General features: G+C 44.4%; 1 protein-coding gene across 7 annotated transcripts in view; it reads right to left on the reverse strand.

Annotated features, from left to right (window-relative positions):
* The window catches only part of PDLIM5 (PDZ and LIM domain 5), a 123,648-nt gene extending 105,570 nt beyond the window's left edge, over window positions 1-18,078 (reverse strand). For 4 of the 7 annotated variants that reach the window (XM_063421491.1, XM_063421490.1, XM_063421488.1 and 1 more), the window contains exons 1-2: window positions 17,886-18,039; window positions 14,868-15,003 (exon numbers count right to left, since the gene is read on the reverse strand). In XM_063421491.1, the coding sequence (XP_063277561.1) occupies window positions 14,868-14,963 (96 nt within the window). In that variant the 5' untranslated portion in view covers window positions 14,964-15,003; window positions 17,886-18,039. Of the gene's footprint in view, window positions 1-14,867; window positions 15,004-17,885 lie in introns of all 7 variants that reach the window. The other 3 variants (XM_063421489.1, XM_063421487.1, XM_063421492.1) reach the window with 3 other exon arrangements.
* Between the last annotated feature and the right edge of the window lie 1,928 nt (window positions 18,079-20,006).

The raw sequence follows: 20,006 nt of genomic DNA on the forward strand, positions 1-20,006 counted from the left end.
AACCTTGACTGCAGCAATTTTGGAAGGGCTGCTTTACGAATATCTCTTCAACACGCAGGAGGACAGCAAGAGGTTGAAGACAGCTATGCGTGGTCCTGATTAACATCCAGATGAGGTTACTGGTGCATATCACTTCCTCCTCCTTATGGGATGACTGACAAAACAAACTCAGATCTCTTGCGCTGCAGTGAGGCCCCCCTGATGACAGAGATTTTGGCTCCATTTTATTCAAGGCTTTCAACAACAACTTTTACTCTTCTTCCCAGTGTGAAGAAAAGGGATGGGGGATGGTCAAAGTGGTATCTTCTGCATGCTTTCTAAGCAACACTTGGCTTGTAGACTTCATTTACTGACAAAGAGAGATCAAGCCAATGAAGCTGCTACCTTCTTTATGACATTTAACCCTATCACCTTGTAACAGCTTCATGGGCAAATGACACCTAAACCCCCTGTGCTTTTCTGAATCAGAATGGCCTGAGGTGGCTGAGGGAAGGAAGCCACTAGCATTGCCATGATGTTGGGATCACAGAACGGATCTTCTGGCAGGCTCCAAAAGACAGCCCTGCACACTGGGCAGCAAGAAACTGGAATACATAGTTGAGTCATGCCCAGGAAGGTCAAAAATCTATCAGGAAACTAGAAGCCAGAAGATATCTCTAGACCCATTTCTCCACCTCACATGTAACACCAGCTACAGAATTTTCCCTAGAAGCCAGCACTGCTTTTTGGGCTGGAAACCCAAAGCATGCACATGCTGCTGACAATGTTCATTCAGGAATCCAGGGGTACCCAAGTGCGCATAAAAGACCAGCTTGTTTCTTGATGTTGAAGCATTTCCTGTAACTACACCAACAAAGCAAAAGCTGCCTATTTAACAGAAACCCAGTGCTGGGCACAGTAAACCCAGGACATATTACACTCTGGCACGGACTGGCACAGTACAGAAAAAACGGAAAGGAAAAGGATGGTTACAGACTTGCAATGCAGTACTAATGCCATTCAAACCAGAGACAAGCTATCCCTACAGCTACTTATACCACCTGCTTTACAGAGTCCAAAGCTCTTATGATTTGTCACTTTCTGACAAACATACTATATATTCACTAGTTTTGAAAGTTTTTTAGCTTGTGATTTTTTGGTACCTGGTTCTTATTCCCTTTACTCTTACCCCTTCATTTGCTTTATGAATCCTAAACACTGTTAGTGCCACAGGCAATAATGGTTTCTGAACCACATTTCTCTTAAATTATAACTAAGAGCAAAAACTCCTGGTAAACTTACTTCAGCAGTAAGACTCAGATCCCCAGGAAGGACAAAACCTAAATACGATACAAATTGTTTTCTTGCAAAACTACCTTCCTTTTTCTGATAAAACAGGCAACAAACTAAAGGACTCAAACCTATTTAGCAGAAACTGAAAAAAAAAATGGCACTAGAAAACCAACTCTGATTCAGTTTGAGTGATTAGCTATCTTAAACACTGAAGTGAGGTTATTTCCTAATTCACAATGCCCATTGTTATGCACAATGTTTCCCAGAATTTACACTAATATTAATTAAATGTCATTGCATTTAAGTCTAAACTATTTGCATGCTACCCCTCTCAAGCATATGCTTCTCCAGAAGCACAGCAGGTATATAGTGCACTACACTCATCTTCATCCCCTTTCCCTGGGTAATATTCCTCATGAGGAATTCCCTCTTGTGAGGTGAGGCCTTATCTCCCATATCCAGTCCCCTTCCATGTCATACAGAAATTTCTCTCAAGGGACTGAGTCCCTGCTGCAGGATAGAGGCTGATTAGGTAATCATCACCAGGGCAAAGTGGGACAGGAAAATCTCTACAAAACCTCATTTTGTGCCCTGGGAATATGTTCTCTGCTAAATAAATGGAATTCTGAAATGGCATTCCATTCCATTTCAGAAAGCAGGAATGGGAAAATTAGGACATGCAATTAAGAAGGAAAAAAAAGCCAAGAGTGAATGAGTGACAGGGGAGTTATTCAGAGTTAGCAGAAGCACTGGAGGCATGCCATCCTGTTGATGAGGTCAGGAATCAGTTGACGTCAATGCCTATGGCATCCAGAATCCTGTTCTTGCACCCATCTGCCTCCATCCCAATGCCAAAAGTATGCCTTACATTCTGCAAGGAGGAAGCAGTGCCAGCACACCCCAGTCTGGCCTTCCACAGCAGTAGGAGGGTACAAAGTAAAGTATCAACACCAACCGGTTTACCCTAAATCCTTCCTTTGACTGCTTTAATCAGAGTTTCCTATGAGCAATTTCCAGTTGTTTCATCCCACACCATCCAGGACAGAGGTATAAACTGATCTAAGCTGTCAACTGCAACAGCAGCTTGAGTTTTCATCAGCTCAGGTATCAAAAGAAATGAATGTAATTTTAAGTTTCAATGATCATCAGTTTCTACATTTTAAAAGTGAAGTGGAGATGTGTCAATGGAAGAAAATACAACAGAGGAGCTACTCCATTGGCCAGTGAGTATCACATTCCCTCTGACTTAAGAGGGATGGTGATACTTTTATCCAGAGAGATAGTGCAAAAACTCAACCCTCCAAGCTTTAAGTGCACACCACATGGAAACCATCTTTAGGTTTACACATTGATAGTGGATTGCATTTCTAGACATTTACACAAAAATTATTCTTTCAGTCAAAAAACCCTACTCACCTGTGTTTTGCTCATAAGCTCAACTATTTAACCAGAAATTCAGAAGTTTTGTAAAACTACCCAAAAAAGGACATGCTCTGAAGGTAGTAATCTCTAGCTTATAAATTATAACTTATGCAATAATTGCAGACTGCAAAGAGAGAAGGGGATGGAGCATCTCTACATTTCCAGGGCAAGAGTTAGCACTCCTAAAGCACTTGATTTACTGATGGAGTTTGACTGTCTGGTCAAAGGCCTGTTTCTATTTGAGCTCTCCAGATGCCATACAAACATCTCTGCTAGTCAGTTCTCTTAGGCTAACTATCATTGGCTCATGCATCTCTGAGACAAAGTAGAAAGGTCTTGTCTTGGAAAGGTCAGTTGTCTCCTCCAAGCAGGTCTGTGCTTTTTTTTTCTTGGTAACAGCAGGCTGAAGAATCAAAACTGCAGGGTGCTGAGCCATGATGCACACCGATACAGGCTGAGCCTTATGCAAGAGCCATCTTATGGAAGCAACTCACATGCACACAAATGCACTTTTCTTTGAGTGTTTTTCCGCTGCCAAGGCCTGGGTTCTTAGCATTTCCAGGATTACAATCGATCTGCACAATACCAAACTAATTCAATTCACACATTATGCTCTCAAAGGAGACTCATGTAAGTCCCAGCTACAACAACTTTTGATTCTAGCCAGCTGCCAATATATGACAGCTGGAAAGTGGAGAGAAGAGAATGTATTCATGGCTGACAGAAGTTGTTATTTAATAAGCATCCAGTGGCAGTTTTCACAGCTTAGTACACTGACAGACACGTCCTAGCAAGTCTGGCTTCCGCACTTCTAGCCTGTACAGTCCTCAGGTATCTGCCACCACTGTGCCAGCAGACCAGCTCCCATCGCCAAGCCTGTCGGGCTGAGAGAATCTCTGTAGCACCAGTCCCACCTACCAGCCCTGCTTAGGGCAATGATGGAGGAAGAGTTTCATCTGTGGAGTTGGCTTTAAGCTCTGTCATGAAAATGCAAACACAGGTTTTCTTCTGCCAACCTTCTTCAGCCAGTGAGCAGCACTGACAGGGGTGGGGGCCAATTCACATCCAAGAGGACTATTTGGTACTACATGAGCTTATTCCCACTTTTGAGAGTGCCAGTGTTTGGGGAGGGCGGCCTTCTTCACATCTCTTGGCATTAAGAAAGATTTAAAGACAGGAACTCAGGCAGCCAGATAGGATGCAAGGCTCTCCAACCATTACTGCTTCTTCTGCAAGGCTGATTGTGGCCCGCAATGACTATTTACATTACACTTGATCAAGTCACAACTCCAACTCCCTCACAAAGAACTAGTGCACCATACCCCAAGGGTTAAATATATCCTGAATATATATTTTGGGAGTTGCCTTTTCATTTCTAAACAATTGCTAGCATACTACCTTAGACACTGGGGAAAGAACACTTATTTGGTCTAGATTCAAAACACTGTGATTTGATGAGCAGCTGCAAAAAAACCAACAGAAGAACTGTCTGAAATTCAACAAAGGCAAATTCAGGGTCCTGCATCTGGGGAAGAACAACCCCATGAACCAGCACAGGCTGGGGGTTGATCTGCTGGAGAGCAGTTCTGTGGAGAAGGACCTGGGGGTTGTGCTGGACACCAAGTTACCCATGAGCCAGTAGTGTGTCCTGGGAACCAAGAGGTCAAGAGAACCCTGAATTGCATCAGGAAGAGCATGGACAACAAGTTGAGGGGAGTGATCCTGTCCCTCTACTCAGCCCTAGTGAGGCACATCTGGAGTGCTGTGTCCGATTCTGGGCTCCTCAGGACAAGAGAGACATGGAGCTCCTGCAGCAGGTCCAGTGGAGGGTGACAAAGATGATTAAGGGGCTGGAGCATCTCTCAAACAGGAAAGGCTGAGGGAGCTGGGCCTGTTCAGCCACAAGTAAGGATGACCAAGAAGCGACCTCACCAATGTCAGAAACTGATGCACGGGAAGTTCCACATGAATGTGAGGAAGAACTTCTCTGCTGTGTGGGTGATGAAGCACTGCAGAGTGCTTCAGAACAGATTCCCCAGAGTGGCTGTGGAGTGTCCCTCACTGGAGATATTCAAGAGCCCTCTGGACACAATCCTTTGCCATGTGCTCTGGGATGACCCTTCTTGAGCAGGGACATTGGACCAGCTGACACACTGTGGTCCCTTCTAACCTGACCCATTCTGTGATTTTATGACTTTATCAAGATGTCTTTGATGTTTAAAGCTTTACAAGCCTTCCACTTCCCTATAAGTCTAACAAAAACAAGCCCAACCCTACTTCCACAAGTTCTGTGGTTTGTAAATTTCCCCTTATTTTTTTGTTTGCTTTTCGTTGATCTTATCCCTCCTTTTAAGGGCATTAGGTAAAGAAAACTAGAACAGCACAGAAGGTATTGCTCAGATACACACACAAATTGAAGACAAACAATCGCATCAATCTGCCACTCCATGTCTTTAACAACGTAATGCAATGTCAAGAATCACAAAGAGAAGAGGTAGAAAACACTGGACTCGAAATTACACCTGGCTTGTTAGGTATAAGATGCACATTAAAAAGAAAAATCTTTAATAGCAGATGCACTATAAACTTTGAGATTGAGCTGCTCTGCCTGGCAGAGGGAACTTTTGCAAAACAAAGCTGCTTGTCTCTTCCAAGGGCTCTAAACAAAATGTCCTATAGCTAGGGTTTGCACCAAACTAGTATAATCTTTTTAATAACAAAAATACACCTTTATTTATGTCTGCATTTTTTATATTTACAGCATTTTGCCTTGGCTCTACAGAAATCCTTTTTAAAAATGTCAAATGAAATTGCTACCAATATAGCATCACACTTAGAAAAACTTTGATCATTTTCTCCAAAGCTTGAATAAATGTTGGGTGCAAGAGTAACTAAATAATCCAATTACAAACAAACAGGGAATCTCACTCTCCTGAAATTCATGCACTCTATATTAATCCATGCTTAGCATCTAAATCACTAGTCAGGTCCTCAAAAGAACTATGAAATAATTTAGCACAAAATAGAAGTTTACATTGCCTTCCCAGGGTAAGTACTTCACATTGTTCTATTACTTATCAAGGAAAAAACTAGATACTGTGTTAGATGATTGCTTAATATAGCTCAGGATAAGTCAAACTTCTTTCATATCCAGGTAACATGCATACCATTTGACCTTTCCAACAGGACTACTAGAGACCTGGCAAGATCCACTTTCTAGCCTATGGGACTTCACAGAAGGCATTACATTTTACTTTAGAGCTTTGTTACAGGCACAGCTGACAGCAGTTGCAAGAGTTCATTCGTTCAAATACTTTCAGCTATCTCCTGTGTTTACCTCTACTAAGCTTAACTGTTTAAGCTGAATTTTCCAACAAAAGAGTAACCTAAAATGAGAAGAAAACTGTATAATACTAATCTATAGTGGTAAAACATTATGGACTATTCCACTTGAAATTTTCTGGACTATAAGTCTCTGTGCTCTGTGGCTACTTACTCAGTAGTTTTGGTGTAAAGTACAGTTTTTGGTGCAGTCCTTATTAATCTGCTTTAAGGGTATGATTATCAACTTACAGCATGCTATTTTGTCCCCACACTACCCTTCTACTTGGGATAGCATACCCAAGCGACTACACAAAACCCCACAGGTGTCTTGAAGTGGCAAAAGATGAAAAGCAACTACGTGAGGGGCACCACCCGAGTAACTGACAGTGCTGAAAGGTGATTAATGGAAGAAGCAAATAAATGGGAAGAGGCAGGGAACCCATGTCAACTCTTCTAATAAAAGATAATACAAAATTATTAGGTAATTAGATATTACCTTGCAAAATCTCTCTGCAAGTTCAGCTTGAGGACCTCATATAGCAAGGGAACATAAAGAGGTACTTCTGTCATATTTTCACCACTGCCCTGAAGACTTGAATCATTCAAACTCCTGTAACACTGGCCTTAGCAGTGGCCTCCATCCCTCCTGTCTCTATTCTTGTAATAGCCACCTGTAGAAGCAAACAAACTTGACAAACAACAGGCTGAGGCCAACTCATGAGGTTCAACAAGGAGAAGTTCCTGCGCTTGGGTCACAACAAGGCCATGAAGTGCACCAGGCTTGGGGCAGAGTGGCTGGAAAATGGCCCAGTGGAAAAGGACCTAAACATGAGCCAGTGTGTGCCCACATGGCCAAGAAGACCAATGGCATCCTGGCTTCTGTCAAAAACCATGTGGCCACCAAGGAAGGGATTGTACCCCTGTACTCAGGACTGGTGGGGCAACACCTTGAATCCTGTGTTCAGTTTCGGGCCCTTCATTACACAGAAGACATTGAGGTGCTGGAGAGTTCACAGAAAATGTCAAGGGACCTGATGAAGGGTGTGGAGCACAAGTCTCACGGGGAGCAGCAGGAGGAGCTGGGGGTGTTTAACCTGGATGAAAGGAAAGGAAGGTATTGCTCTCTACAGCTACGTGAAAGGAGGTTGTAGTAAGGTGAGGGTCAGCTTCTCCCAACAAACAAGCAGGACAAGAGGAAATGGCCTCAAGTTGTGCAAAGGGAGGTTTACATCAGATATGAGGAAAATTCTTCATCAGAGGGGTTATTAAGAATTGGAATGGGCTGCCCAAGAAAGAGGTTGAGTCACTGTCCCTGGAAACATTTGAAAGATGCATAGATGTGGCACTTCAGGACGTGGTTTAATGGTGGACTTGGCAGTGCTGAGCTAGTGGTTGGACTCAACAATCTTATAGGACTTTTCCAACCTAAATGATTCAATGATTCTATTCCTCATATTTGTTCAAACTAACCTCAGCCTCAATTTTCATTTTTTACGACCACTGGCAGGAAGAATATCACCTTTCCCATATTTCCACTGCTTTAGGCATATGAGAAACAGTTTTCTCTCACACTTTCCCTTATATTGCTAACACATGAAATCTATTCTTAAAAAGTCAAAACAAATAATAATTTTTTAAAAAGAGGGGGGGAAAAAGCCAACAATGTTATCTTCTGGCTCCATACCAAAGCCAAACAAACAAACCTTTCAACACCATGTCTCTTCTCACAATGCCTTTTGATAGCCATCGGCCAATGAATAATGAGAAAAACAGTTACACTAAAAATAGCATCTCCAAATGGTGAGGAAGTCGACAGAAGCTGTCAGGCCTCCAGGGCAAGATACCTGCAAAAAAACCACGCCTAATATTTTGCAATTATTATTCAATAAATGCCCCTGCCTTTTGGCCTCTGGAAGGACTGCCAATTTTGCATCTACTCTGAACATCTAAGCAGAGTTTATTTTTTCACTACATCTGTCTTTGAGAAGTAGACACTGCAAAGAAATACTTCAGTTTTTCCATCATGAAATATTTAGCTTATATTCCTCATACTGTAACTAAACTGTCACTTATAAGGGAAAAAAGAACCAGCATTTTAATGTAAAAAGAATGTGCTCACACATCACACCAGACATCCCTCAGCTATAAACTCTTCGGTTCCTTTTTCTCCCAGTACAGCCAGCTTCACCTCTGGTAGAATGACATCAGCAGAGGAACTGTTTTTAAAAAAATCAGCTTCCTAGTCAGTCTGAAGAGGCTGTCTAACAAATAAGGTCACAAACAGAATGAGATGCAGACACTCTTCTTATGCTTCTCCCCCACACCCTCCTTTCCTACCAAGCCCACACACCAGTGCTGGTCTGTTGTTCTTTAAGCTGCACAGCAGAATAGACAAGGTAAAGAAAACAAATGGTCAGAGGAAACAGCCCTTTTCCCAATTTTCAGCACAAAGATGTTAAATCATAGTGAGAAAAGAGGCAGTTGGGAAATTACAGGCGTACCAACAGATCTCTTTCCATCTTCAGGTTAAACTGAGGAGCTATCTAAAGACTGTTGCTTGCAACCTCACGAACTCTGAAGCACTAACCAGCACTCTTAGGACTTTCTGAACACTTGCTCATATTAAACCACTCGTGCAGCTGGGAACTTTGTAATTATCCAAAGGAAAACCTCTGCTCCTTTAGGACTTGGTGCACAGAGGATGTAGACTTTGGCACTGATAGCTCATTTGTCATTCTCAGTATATTTTTCAGTAAACCACATCTTATAAACAACATTAAACAGAACAGAATAACACTTCTTGCTTGGTATCTTGGCAAATCCTATTCATTTCATAACCACTGATAGCTCCTGTAAAAAACAGCATTTGCTGCCCCAGGAGCAGCATCAGCAGGTACATGCTGTGATGTCTGACAGCATCTCTGACCTGTGCCAGGAAGTTACAGAATTACAGAAAGGTTAGGATTAGCAGGGATATCTGGACAGCATCTGGTTCAACCAGCTAAAGCAGGCTACCATATGACAGCTAGCACAGATTGTGTCCAGGTGGGTTTTTTTAGTATTTCCAGAGGAGATTCCACAGCTTGTCTTATTAGCCTGTTGCAGTGCTCTGCCACCCCTGAAATAAAGAAGGTTTTCCTCATATTCAGATGGAGCTTTCTGTGTTTCAGTTTGTGTCTGTTATCCCTTGTCCTGGGCACAGGCTATATCTTCTCCAGGTTCAACTCTCTTGGACTTTTCTCAAAAAAGATGCTCTGGTCCCCTACTCATCTTCACAGCTCTTTGTTGGACCATCCCAACATTTTCTTGTCTTGTACTGAGGAGTCCAGAACTAGAGACAGCACTCCAGATGCAGCCTCACCAGGTCTCAGTAGAGGAGGAGAATCCCATTCCTCTTCCTAACGCACCCCAGGATACCGCAGGTCTTCCTGACCACCAAGACATGCTGCTGGCTCATGGAGTTTGTTGTCCTCCAGGTCCTTCTCGGCAGAGCTGCTCTCCAGCAGATCAGTCCCCAGCCTGTGCTGGTCTTGTCCAGGTGCAGGACCCTGTATTTGTGTTCTGTTGAACACAAATGTTCCTCTGTGCCCAGTGCTCCAGCCCAACCAGATCTGACTGAATGGCAGCACAGCCTACTGGTGTGTCAGCTCTCTTCCCAGTTTTCTATCATCAGCAAACTTGATGAGGGGACATTCTATCCCTTCATCCAGGTCACTGATGAATCAGTTTAACAGGACTGGACCCAGGATTGACTCTTGGGGAACACCGCTGGCTGCAGGTCTCTAATTAGAATCTGTACCATTGATCACAATCCTGAGCTCTGCCATTTGGTCAGCTCCCAATCCACCTCAGCTGCAGTAGTGGAAGGCATCTTCAGCTGCATTTTGTACAAACCATCACAGCTCAGTAACAAATCAAACCAGCAGAGCAATGCCAGCAGCTGACAGTTGGGGTTTAGTTAGGAGGTCTCAGTAGCTTCCAGGATGAAGAATAAAGTTACTGACATAATTATCACTGTCCAGGCCAGCAGTTCTAATGTTTCTCTCCGATTCATATACCTGCTTGAAAGACAATTTCCCCAGCCCTCCATTAAAATAACTTACTTCATACTTACACAAAATTTGGTTTTACTGGAAATAACACATACAGCTTAATAAAGTAATTCACACAAATACAAGGGCAAGAGGCTCATCCAGACTCTAGTCAATCAAAGCTGACATGCTCCAGGTCCACCCACTCAAAACATCCTTTTCCTTTATTGTCTTCTCCCTATGTTCACACATATTAATGACCTCCCAATACCAGCATAAAGAATGTCAGGGTGCTCATGTGAGACAAATACTGAGCAGCTGATGTGCTGTACTTGCATTCTCTACTTCATCCCAAGGCAGGCTGCTCTTTCATCTACTCCCTGAGTGTACTTCTTACCAGCACACTTATTGTCATGAGTCTTCCGTCAACTATAAGCTTGCAACTTCAACACAGGAAAATATCCTTGAAAAACTGAAAAAACTGCAAAACCAAGCGGCTCTTTCTGGGGCGGGAGTAGTGTTTGTTTGTTTTGGGTATCTTCAAGAAGAAAAGTGATCAGTGAAGCAGAAAGAAGCTGGCAGTGTGGGAAACACACTGAAAGAAGCTGCAGTAGAAAAACAGAGCTGTCAGTCAGCTCAAGCATTTCAACATGACTGTATTCCATTTAATTCCTACAGCAAAAGAAAAACAAATAGTGAAACATCTTCTGAAAGACAATAGCTGAACTTGTCACCAGGATTCAACAAAAAAAGTAACTTTTAAATACACGGAAACATCTGATGCATTTGCATTAGGTGGGAGGGTATAGACTGCATTACTCTTCAAACTACAGCTTTGCTTGAGTATTTCCTTGTTTCTAGTAGAAATATTGCCATAAAACAGAAAAGCACTCTTTAGAGACCACATCACAAAAATTTTAATCAGCTACTAACATGTCAATTTAAGCAATGTCAAGCACATATTTGGAACAAGTATCCAAACCTCTCACAAGTCACCCCAACATAATGAATAATGAATACATCATCAATACCAAACACTGTTTATTTCAATCTGCAGAGCACCACAGTTTTGCCAGTTCTAATGTTAGTCATGCTTACTGAGATTATTATGGTTTTGTTAATGAAGCATGGGGAACTAACCAACACCCCAAAAAGTAAAGCAAATATAATGTTAATTCAATGTGTAAAGAAGTATGGACAGTTTTAAAAGCTACTGTGTTGCACCTAAATAACATAGATGGTATGATAGATAAGATTGACACCAAATTTTGTTAACACAGAACTTAGCATACTCAAGAGCCACTCCATGAATCCTACCTAGCAATATATTGGAGTACTTCATTTCCAAAACTGCATTTGTTCCTTCTACTGAATGAGAATAAATTCTTACACAAACAAATCTTGTTCTCATCTTTTCCAGCTTTCCCTTTTCTTTTTTTTTCTTATTTCTGCATCATAGTATAGGTCTTGAAGGAACAAGGACAACAGTTGCTTCTTTAGTTAACATAAACCACCACGTGGAAGCAATAAGAATAGCAATTCAGAATACTCTAAGTTTGCACACGTGGGCTTTAGTAATGTCTTTATTCTTCACTGCAGGCTAAACAGCTCACAGTTTGCAATCCCCTGATACACAAATATCACCTCAGAATTAACTACCTGGAAGCCCTACAGTACACTTAGATGTGGCAGCCTGAGCCACTTTAACACTTGGCTGTTAATAAACCTCAACCCACCCTTTATCCCTTATTACTTTCAGGGCAACTTCCTTCCCACGGGCCCTTGCTTCATGGGAACCATACCGCCCATCACACTCCCACCACCACTCCCGCCCCACATCAGCTTCCCGGTGCTAAATTCCTGACCTGTGCATTGGCACTCTGCAGGGCTCAGACAAGTGCCCTCACAAGGGAGAGGGGAGGACTAGGAAAAGCCATCCTGTTAAAGTCCAGCCAGATACAAGTTCACATTAAAAGTTCCGCATGTGTTTGTGTTGTACGGACATTGTATACATACATGACAGATATAGCATATAACTATGTGCATATATGTTATATACTTACACTGATATATGTAATAACCTCCACAGCAACCCCAACATCACGCTTATTACTTCCCATAAAAGGTGTACAGCTGTATAATTAAACACAGGAACTCGACAGGACTCAGCTATATAAAGCGATTGACATAACCGTGCAGTAACTGTTGCTATTGGTTAAGAAGGTCTGACTAGTCTGCAACATACTAATTTATGAAAAATCAAATGCTACCCCTGCACTAATGTTAACCTTTGCTGAACATAAGAATTTCAACTGAAGGACACAAAACAGGCTGATTTTACTCTACAGAGGCAACAAGGAATACACTCATTTAAACTGTATCCTGCACAAACTCAAGTGACTTACTAAAAACATTCTTCAAGGAACTGTAAGATCTTAATTTGTTCAAATCCTTACTGAGGAGATTAACTTTTCAGATAAACAGTTTAAGAAACCAGTGTATTCTCCTTGTTTCATAAACTACACTTTATTTAAACTTAATTTCAAGGAGTTTAAACTAAAGCAGGAAATTAGTGCTCAGCCAGCCCAGCATTCCTCTTCAGCATCTAGAGGACAAATTAAAAACACAACTAAGGAGTCCTCCTTGCCAAAGAATGTAATTATGCTGTCTCATTACTGTTTTGCTAAAATAATTTAATTATCAGCCTTCAGTTACAGGAAGGAATTTATGCTACATCAGGAAATGAAGGGCTTGGGGGGTGAACGGTACACGCTGTTCTAGCATACCAGGAACATGGGTGTTGAATTCTTCCAGTAAAAACTATCAGGCCAAAGCTGGATTGGCATACCAGAACTAAGCTTTTTTTTTTTTTAATCTAAAGGAGGGGGAAAAATAATAAAAAAAGAAGGCACCAGGCATACTAATGCTTGCATACTCTTAACTGCAAGTCAGAAGACACAGTGCAGCTGAGGTGTGGTTCTGAGGTGGAAATTGTTCTTCCCTGCCCATGCACAAATTAAAGCTCCAAAACCACACCAGCCCCTGTCTTTCATTATGTTCTGCTGTTGTGGGCAATGACATTTGTCATTAGGGAATCCCATAACTGAGGTTTTTATAGGTAGCTCTTTAGGCCAATTCCTCCAGGCTACTCTGTGCGACAGCACGTTTGATTCCTGCAATAAAGCTGTAGTCTAGGCTAATTTCAACATATGTTTCCTCTTTTTGATGGGAAGCCTGCTTACAGCAGGACTGCACTCTAGATCTCCAGGATAACAGAGACCTCTACAAAAAAAGTATTACCCTTTCCTAAAGCTGGCTGTTTCGCATGACTTACTGCCTAGAGTGCTTAACTGCTCATCAGTATCATGCACAAAGATCCTGTGCAGGCAAGCTCCTGTACCTTTGTAAATCCTTGTCATGAAAGCCCTTGTACCATCAAATCCGTAGAGTTCCATCCACATCCCAGTTCAAATTTCTCATTAGTGTACAAGTAACCAGCTACTGAACAAGAAACTGAATTACTGTTCAGCTTTAAAGTCCCTGAAATCCAGGAATAAACTGCTTTTCAACCCCTTCTTGTCTCAAGTATTAACTGTCCTAATCAGTACACAGGCATTTCTACGGCTCTCTAGTCTATTTTAGCTATATAAAAAGAATTTTTCAGAGCCAAACTGTACTTTAATTTCACCAGCATAATCCACCAGTGGATAAGCCAAGACTAAACGAACTGGAAGGGTTTGAAACCCTAGTTAAGATTAGCTAAAAATATCACTATGATGCATAAACCCAAATAGAAACTTGCTCCATCTCCCATAGCAGTATCAATTCTGCCATCCCAACAGGTGTAAAAAATAATTCATCTTTGTCACTAAACTCCAAGAAAATGCAGGAGGGAGAGGAGAGTTGCTGCCATAGGAGGGGACATTTGTATATAAATGATTCCACATGGCTACTCAGATTTAAAGGTGTCAGGGTATAGAGCCATCAAAAACCAGCCCCCTCATCCAGAGATTTCCAGTGATCCTAGAAATTCAATACTGCAAAGTTTGTCCCTATATTTTATGTGCAAAGTGCTTCAGCCATCTGAAAAAGGCTTTGAAACTCAGCCCACACTGAAAGACAAGCTGTCCCTGAAAACACAGTTTTAAAGTAGGAAACTAGTTAGACTGTGCTGGGTACAAAGATCATATTTGTTTTGACTTAGTTCCTCAAATCCTTTGAATACCAGTTCAGAGCACATACTCTATAAAACACTCATGAGAAACCAGCCCGTTCATTCAGGCACATATTGATGAACTGCTATTTACAACTACTGTTATTTAAGTACCTTTTTATTAAAAATGGTAGGATTTGCAATAGCAGACACCACAAGATCCTCAAGCAGCTAAGAGTTGCTGAATAAACAAGGGTAACACGAGTGATTTTCCCCTACTGCTTCCCATTTGAAATGCACAGGCTCGGCCCAGCAAAGTAAATTGCTTGTTTCCTGTCAGCCTCCAACCTCTGCATCTCTATTTTCTGGATGGGAGCAGGGAAGGGAATTCGAGAGTAATTTATTTTGTTATTTGAATAAACAAACGCTGACAAAACAACCATTTCAAATGAACAAGTCTTTCCTAAGCTAATTTCCTTGGAGCCTTCATGCAATAAAGATTTATTTTCCCCTCTCTATCCCTCCCTCCCTGACCCCCAATAGTCCTCCATGCCACAGGGCAAGCTGAGCCCCAGTGTCTGTAATTAATGGCTTTGTCTGAAGGTTGTGGGTTGGCCACAGCATAACAGATACCCACATGCAGGAAAAGAAGAAAACGCACTTACTCGAGAGATAGACAGAGGCACATTGAAATCCTTGCCCCCTTGAAGCCTGAAACCCCAGGGAGCCGGCCCGACCAAAGACACGCTGTAGTTGCTCATGATGTTTAGTATTCAAGGACCAAATCCAAAGAACTGATGCCTGCAGAATAGGATTAGAGTTTAAAATTAAAGATACAAAAAACAAAAGGCACTGTCTGCAATTTTGAAAGCCTTCTTTCTTTGGCTGTATTGCCCTCCCCCCAAAACAGCCAAAAAACCTCACATCTAGTCTGTCATGACTTGTGCTTTTATTCCTCATATGTTGTTTCCCTCCACAGCTTAGGAAGAAACAGCACTTGGAGAACTGCTGCTGCCAAAATGTTTGACAACTACTTTTTACAAACAAAACACTGCGGGGAGGCGGGGGGAGGTTTAAAATCATCTAGCACTAAAGCTCAGCTCAAAAAAAATCAATATTGAGACAAGCATGAATTGATAGCATCCCTTAAAGCAAAGTATGGAAGACATTAGCACAACTGTCACATAAACTTCTAACAAAATTAATATCATATGCTGCCATGTCATCAGCTCAAAGCTTATTTCTAAACACAATAATGTCAAAGCATCACAACTTTGCAGTTAATCAAAATAAAATCTCTGTGACTTTTTTTTTATTTTTATACATAGCTCCATAGTGGCAGAACAATGTCACAAACAAGACAGGAATTAAAACCAAGCCCCAAAATTAAACCTGTGAACTAAAGCAAAATATTCACAGTCACAATTAAATGCTGAGGAAGCAAAACCCAAGCATGTCCCTCTCCACAAATGTGACCAACAAATTACCTTTAAAAGGCAACTGAGATATTTAAGTGCTGTTCAGTGTCAAAGATAACGGCTTCAGCTCCACCTCAGATAAGCAATTTTACAATGACATCTTAGGTAGTGGATGCCGTCTATTTTTGTAAAGTTGAAGCCCGGCAGGAGCACATCAGGGCGGGCTGGTGTAAGACTACACCGGGGCACAGCCAAATTCCATACTCATATAGGGACATTTAAGGTGGACCTTCAGCCAAGCAGCAGCAGGCGGCTGCAAAACCCCACCAAACTCCGAAAAGCCCAGTTTTAGCTGTTCGTACACTGCAGGGGGGCCGCGTTAGTTTCTCAGAGGCGGCGGATTTTTCCAAATGCAGCCCACCCACAAGGAGCATGAGAGCAGGGCTGTCACACAGCCCCCATGGATGCAAGGATGTCACTCCCCAAGAGAGCCATCCACAACGCACATTTTCGGGTTCACCTCCCAAAGCAGAAGCGATCCACTGCTCAGACTTTTTTCTAAATCAGTGAACTTTACTCACACCGACGGCTACTCACGTAACCAAAGCAGGGCGGGCTATCAGCATCAGGCAGTACAAGATGTATATTAGGAAGCAGAATTTGGAGCTTGTACCAGAGATGCCTGGGTAACTGTGCTGTTCCCAACCCACCACTGCCTACTGTCACCCAGCAAAGGAGCAGCTCTGACCTCAGGCGCCGACTCAAACCAACCTTAAAAACCTCGACAAGCACCAATGTACAGAACGGGAAACACAAAAAGATTGAGCTCTTCTGTGGCTAAGGAGGAAGAAAAGTCCCCGCCAAGTTTGAGCTAGGATTCTTAGGAGGCTTGCTCACCGCTAAAACGAGAACCAAGCTGTTTAATTGCCCTGTGCACAGAATTATTTTAGAAAGAGGATCTGAATTAGTCACAGACTTCTTTCTGCATAAAAATACACATTCTTTTAACTCCCGCTAAATGAAATCCACTGCGGTGACACGGTGACAGGTCCCTGTAAATTATGAGACTGCAGAGAAGCAACCAGTCTAGTCTAGTGACCAGCACACAGCGCAGTTGTTTCACACACGTGAGAAGGCTTTACCTGGCAATTCACTCTGAAGTAACAGTAACTGTATAGCTGCCCTTTTTTTTTTTTTTTTTCCTTTTTTTTCTTTTTTTTTTTTTTCCTGAGCATCAGCTAGTTACAATTACAGACCCAGGAAAAAGAATGAATTCTCTTAGGAATTGATACCATCCCTTTTCATTCGTAGCAACTAGAAATAGGAGAGAAGAAAGTGCACGCTGAAATACCGTGAATCCCACTTAACACCATTCATCTTTTAATTCTGGTATATCTTCTTCTCTAGCCTGACAGATACACAAGGAAAGAACGGCAAACAAGACCCATTCCAAGTTTTATTTAACAAATTTCTTAAAATGTGCCAGGGCAACAGCTAAAGGAAAACACGGCAAACCACCAATCCCGCTTCAGCGGGGAGCATTGTGCAAACAAAGCAGCTAAGAGTAAAAATGTGCAACTTTCCTTAGACGATCAGACGCTTGGTGGACCTGCGTCTGGAAGGGGGAATTTCAAATCCCCGTCAGGAACGCCGGCCCGCACGGCTCCGGCCGGGGCACAGCGCCGCCGGCCCGCAGCACCCAGCGGGGCCTGCCCGCCCCGGGGCGGCCGTGCCGGAGGGAGCGGTGCGGGCAGCGCCAGCACAAGCGCCCGTACACCCGGCACCCCCCTCTGCTCACCTTCCCGAGACGAGGAGCCCCACGGGCACCGCAGGCTGGGCACCAGACCCCACCCCCAGGAGCGCTCGGTGTCGCACAGCCCCAGGCGCTCCAGGGGCACCGGGCGTGCAGCCCCGCGGTGCCCCAAAGCCCGGGGAGCGGGGCACACCGGGGAGGGGGCACACCGGAGCCGTGCCCGAGCAGCCCTACGCGCACGGCAGCGCTCGGCTGAGGGCGAGGAGCCCCGCAGGTGTCCCGCAGCCCGGGCTCCCCGAGGCGCTGCCCCGGGGCCGGGCCGCGCCCCCGCCGCACCCCGGCACCCCGGCCGGGCGCTCCGCCACCACGACGAGCTGCGCGCCCCGCTTACAGCAGTTAAACGAAAAGAAAACAAGCACCGAGGAGCTTTACAAACCGCGCCCAGCCTACTGACTTTGTGCCTAATTCCCCCTGGTTTTTTTCTGTTCGCTTTCTGCCGCCCCGGCACTCACCCGGCGGCGCGGCACAGCGCGGAGAGGCGAGGACAGCGCGGCGCGTCTGCGAGGCGGCAGCTCCGGCCCCCCGCTCTTGTTTTCACTTCCGTCTCCCGCCGCTCCTCCCCTGGCCCGGCCCGGCCCGGCCCGGCCCAGCCCTGCCCGGCCGCCGCGGGGAGCGGGGCAGGGGAGCCCGCGCGGTGCCCAGGTTTGCTGTGCTGTTTTGTTTTGTTTTGAACAGGGGAACGCTGACTTTCACCCCGCTTTGATTTACGCACTCGCAGCTGCGGGCGCACCTGTGAAGCGCAAGGGCGAGCGGGAAGGGCCCGCTCCCCGTGTGCCCGCCTGAGGGAAGGGGCTGCGGGGCCCGGCCGGCTGTGTCACCTGCACAGCCCGGCAGGGATGGGGGGAAGCTGCGGGGCAGCCTGAGGCGGAGCAGGAGACCCTACGGAAAGAGGGAGTTTGGTTGAGTTAATGTGGAATAGCGTGAGGAATGACAGGGATGTACTTGCCCCCTGAGGACATCAAAGTGCGGGAACGGCGGCGAGGCAGAAGAGCTGTTGGAGCTAAGAGGGAAGGCTGGCACAAGAACAAACAGGTGTAGAGTACCCATGCATAAGTTCAGCTACGAAATTGGAAGGGATCCACCAGAAATTAAGGTCTCTGGCACAGCCTCGCTGTAGGAGTGGGTGCATGAAATGAACCAGGTTCTAAGGTGATGCTTGATCAGATTGTTATAGGACTAATTCTTTAACGTGGAGACTGTCCATCTGGGAATGCAGCTGGGAATCTGTGGAGCGGGGCAGGCTGGCTGGGAGAGCCCTGCTGGGCCTGCAGCCTGCCTTGGGAACGGCAGGAACAGGGCGAAGATGGAGTGGCAGCGCTTCGGGGTCGCATTCGGCTCCACTGCAGTTTGGTGAGGCTTGAGGCTCCTGCCAAACTTCACGTGCAGCAAGAAGTCATTAAAGTCATTACAAGTAAAAACGGCTGTGAAAGAAATGTGCATCTAGTTAATAGTACCATTATCTGCGTGATTCAAAGGATTTCACAGTACCCTCCTCAACCATGGATTTGCTGTGGAGAAAGAGTGCAGAAGAAAGCTTTAAATTCTTATTTATCACCATCCAACACAACACACAGTCCTCATAATGGACAGCCCTCACCCCTCTGGCCCCAGAGCACTGCCCCTTGCATTTATTGTCACCTGCACAGCCTTGAGCCTGATTTTGGCCCTGCTGTGCCCATTGCCCTCACAGGCTAGCCTAAATGGAAGCCCTCAGGCTGGAGCTGATGCTGGGTTAGAAGACCCGTGCCCTTGGTGCCTGGGTGTGCATGAAATCAGGGCCTGTCCAGTCCTCTGAGCCCTGGCTCAATGAACTTTAACAAGGGTATTTTATCAGAGAGCATTGAGCTGTGTGTCTTCTCACTTGCTATAACTGGGATAAGTGCACCTCAAATGGCATCTCAAAAAGAAAAGCATCTAAACCCCCTACTACCGTAGCCAAACCACTGTTTCAGAAATCCTCTTTCCTTAGTCTGCTCTTTTCCTATTGAGTCTCTCCAATCAGGCAAAACTAAAAAATCCCTGTTACGCAAACAGGCTTCACATGATTTTAATTCATGGAGGTAAAAATTACCCAACACAGGGATTTTTCATTGTGTCACAAGGGCTGTAGGTCACTCTCAAGCTGTTTTATTTATTAGAGTAGAAAAAGCTCCAGGAGCCCACTCCCTGGTGTGACTCACGTGGTATCTCCAGTGTCAGCATGTCCCTGTGCTAACTGCTTGGGCAGCAATCTGCTCTCAGCTCACCAGAGCACGCAGCCTGTGGCCCTGCTTGATTTTGCACATTGCCATCTTAGTGAAAAACATCCTTTTCCACTTCAGTTCCCCCAAAGCTTTCAGCTTTCCTGTTGGAGACGTAGCTTGCACATGCAGCATCTCAAGATGGTATTACATTAATTCATCATGACTGAAGAGGAACGTGCAGAGAAACTTTTGCAGGTTGGTGTTGCTGCAGGTTTCAGCCCCGGCAAGCCTGCATGCAATCTGCACCATACCCACCCATTGCAGCAAGGCCAGTGCCACTCCCAGCTCAAAGCTGACAGTCTCATCTTCAAGTCCGTCATCACTTCGCTG

This window comes from Prinia subflava, chromosome Z (genome assembly GCF_021018805.1).
Source record: "Prinia subflava isolate CZ2003 ecotype Zambia chromosome Z, Cam_Psub_1.2, whole genome shotgun sequence".
NCBI lineage: Eukaryota > Metazoa > Chordata > Aves > Passeriformes > Cisticolidae > Prinia > Prinia subflava.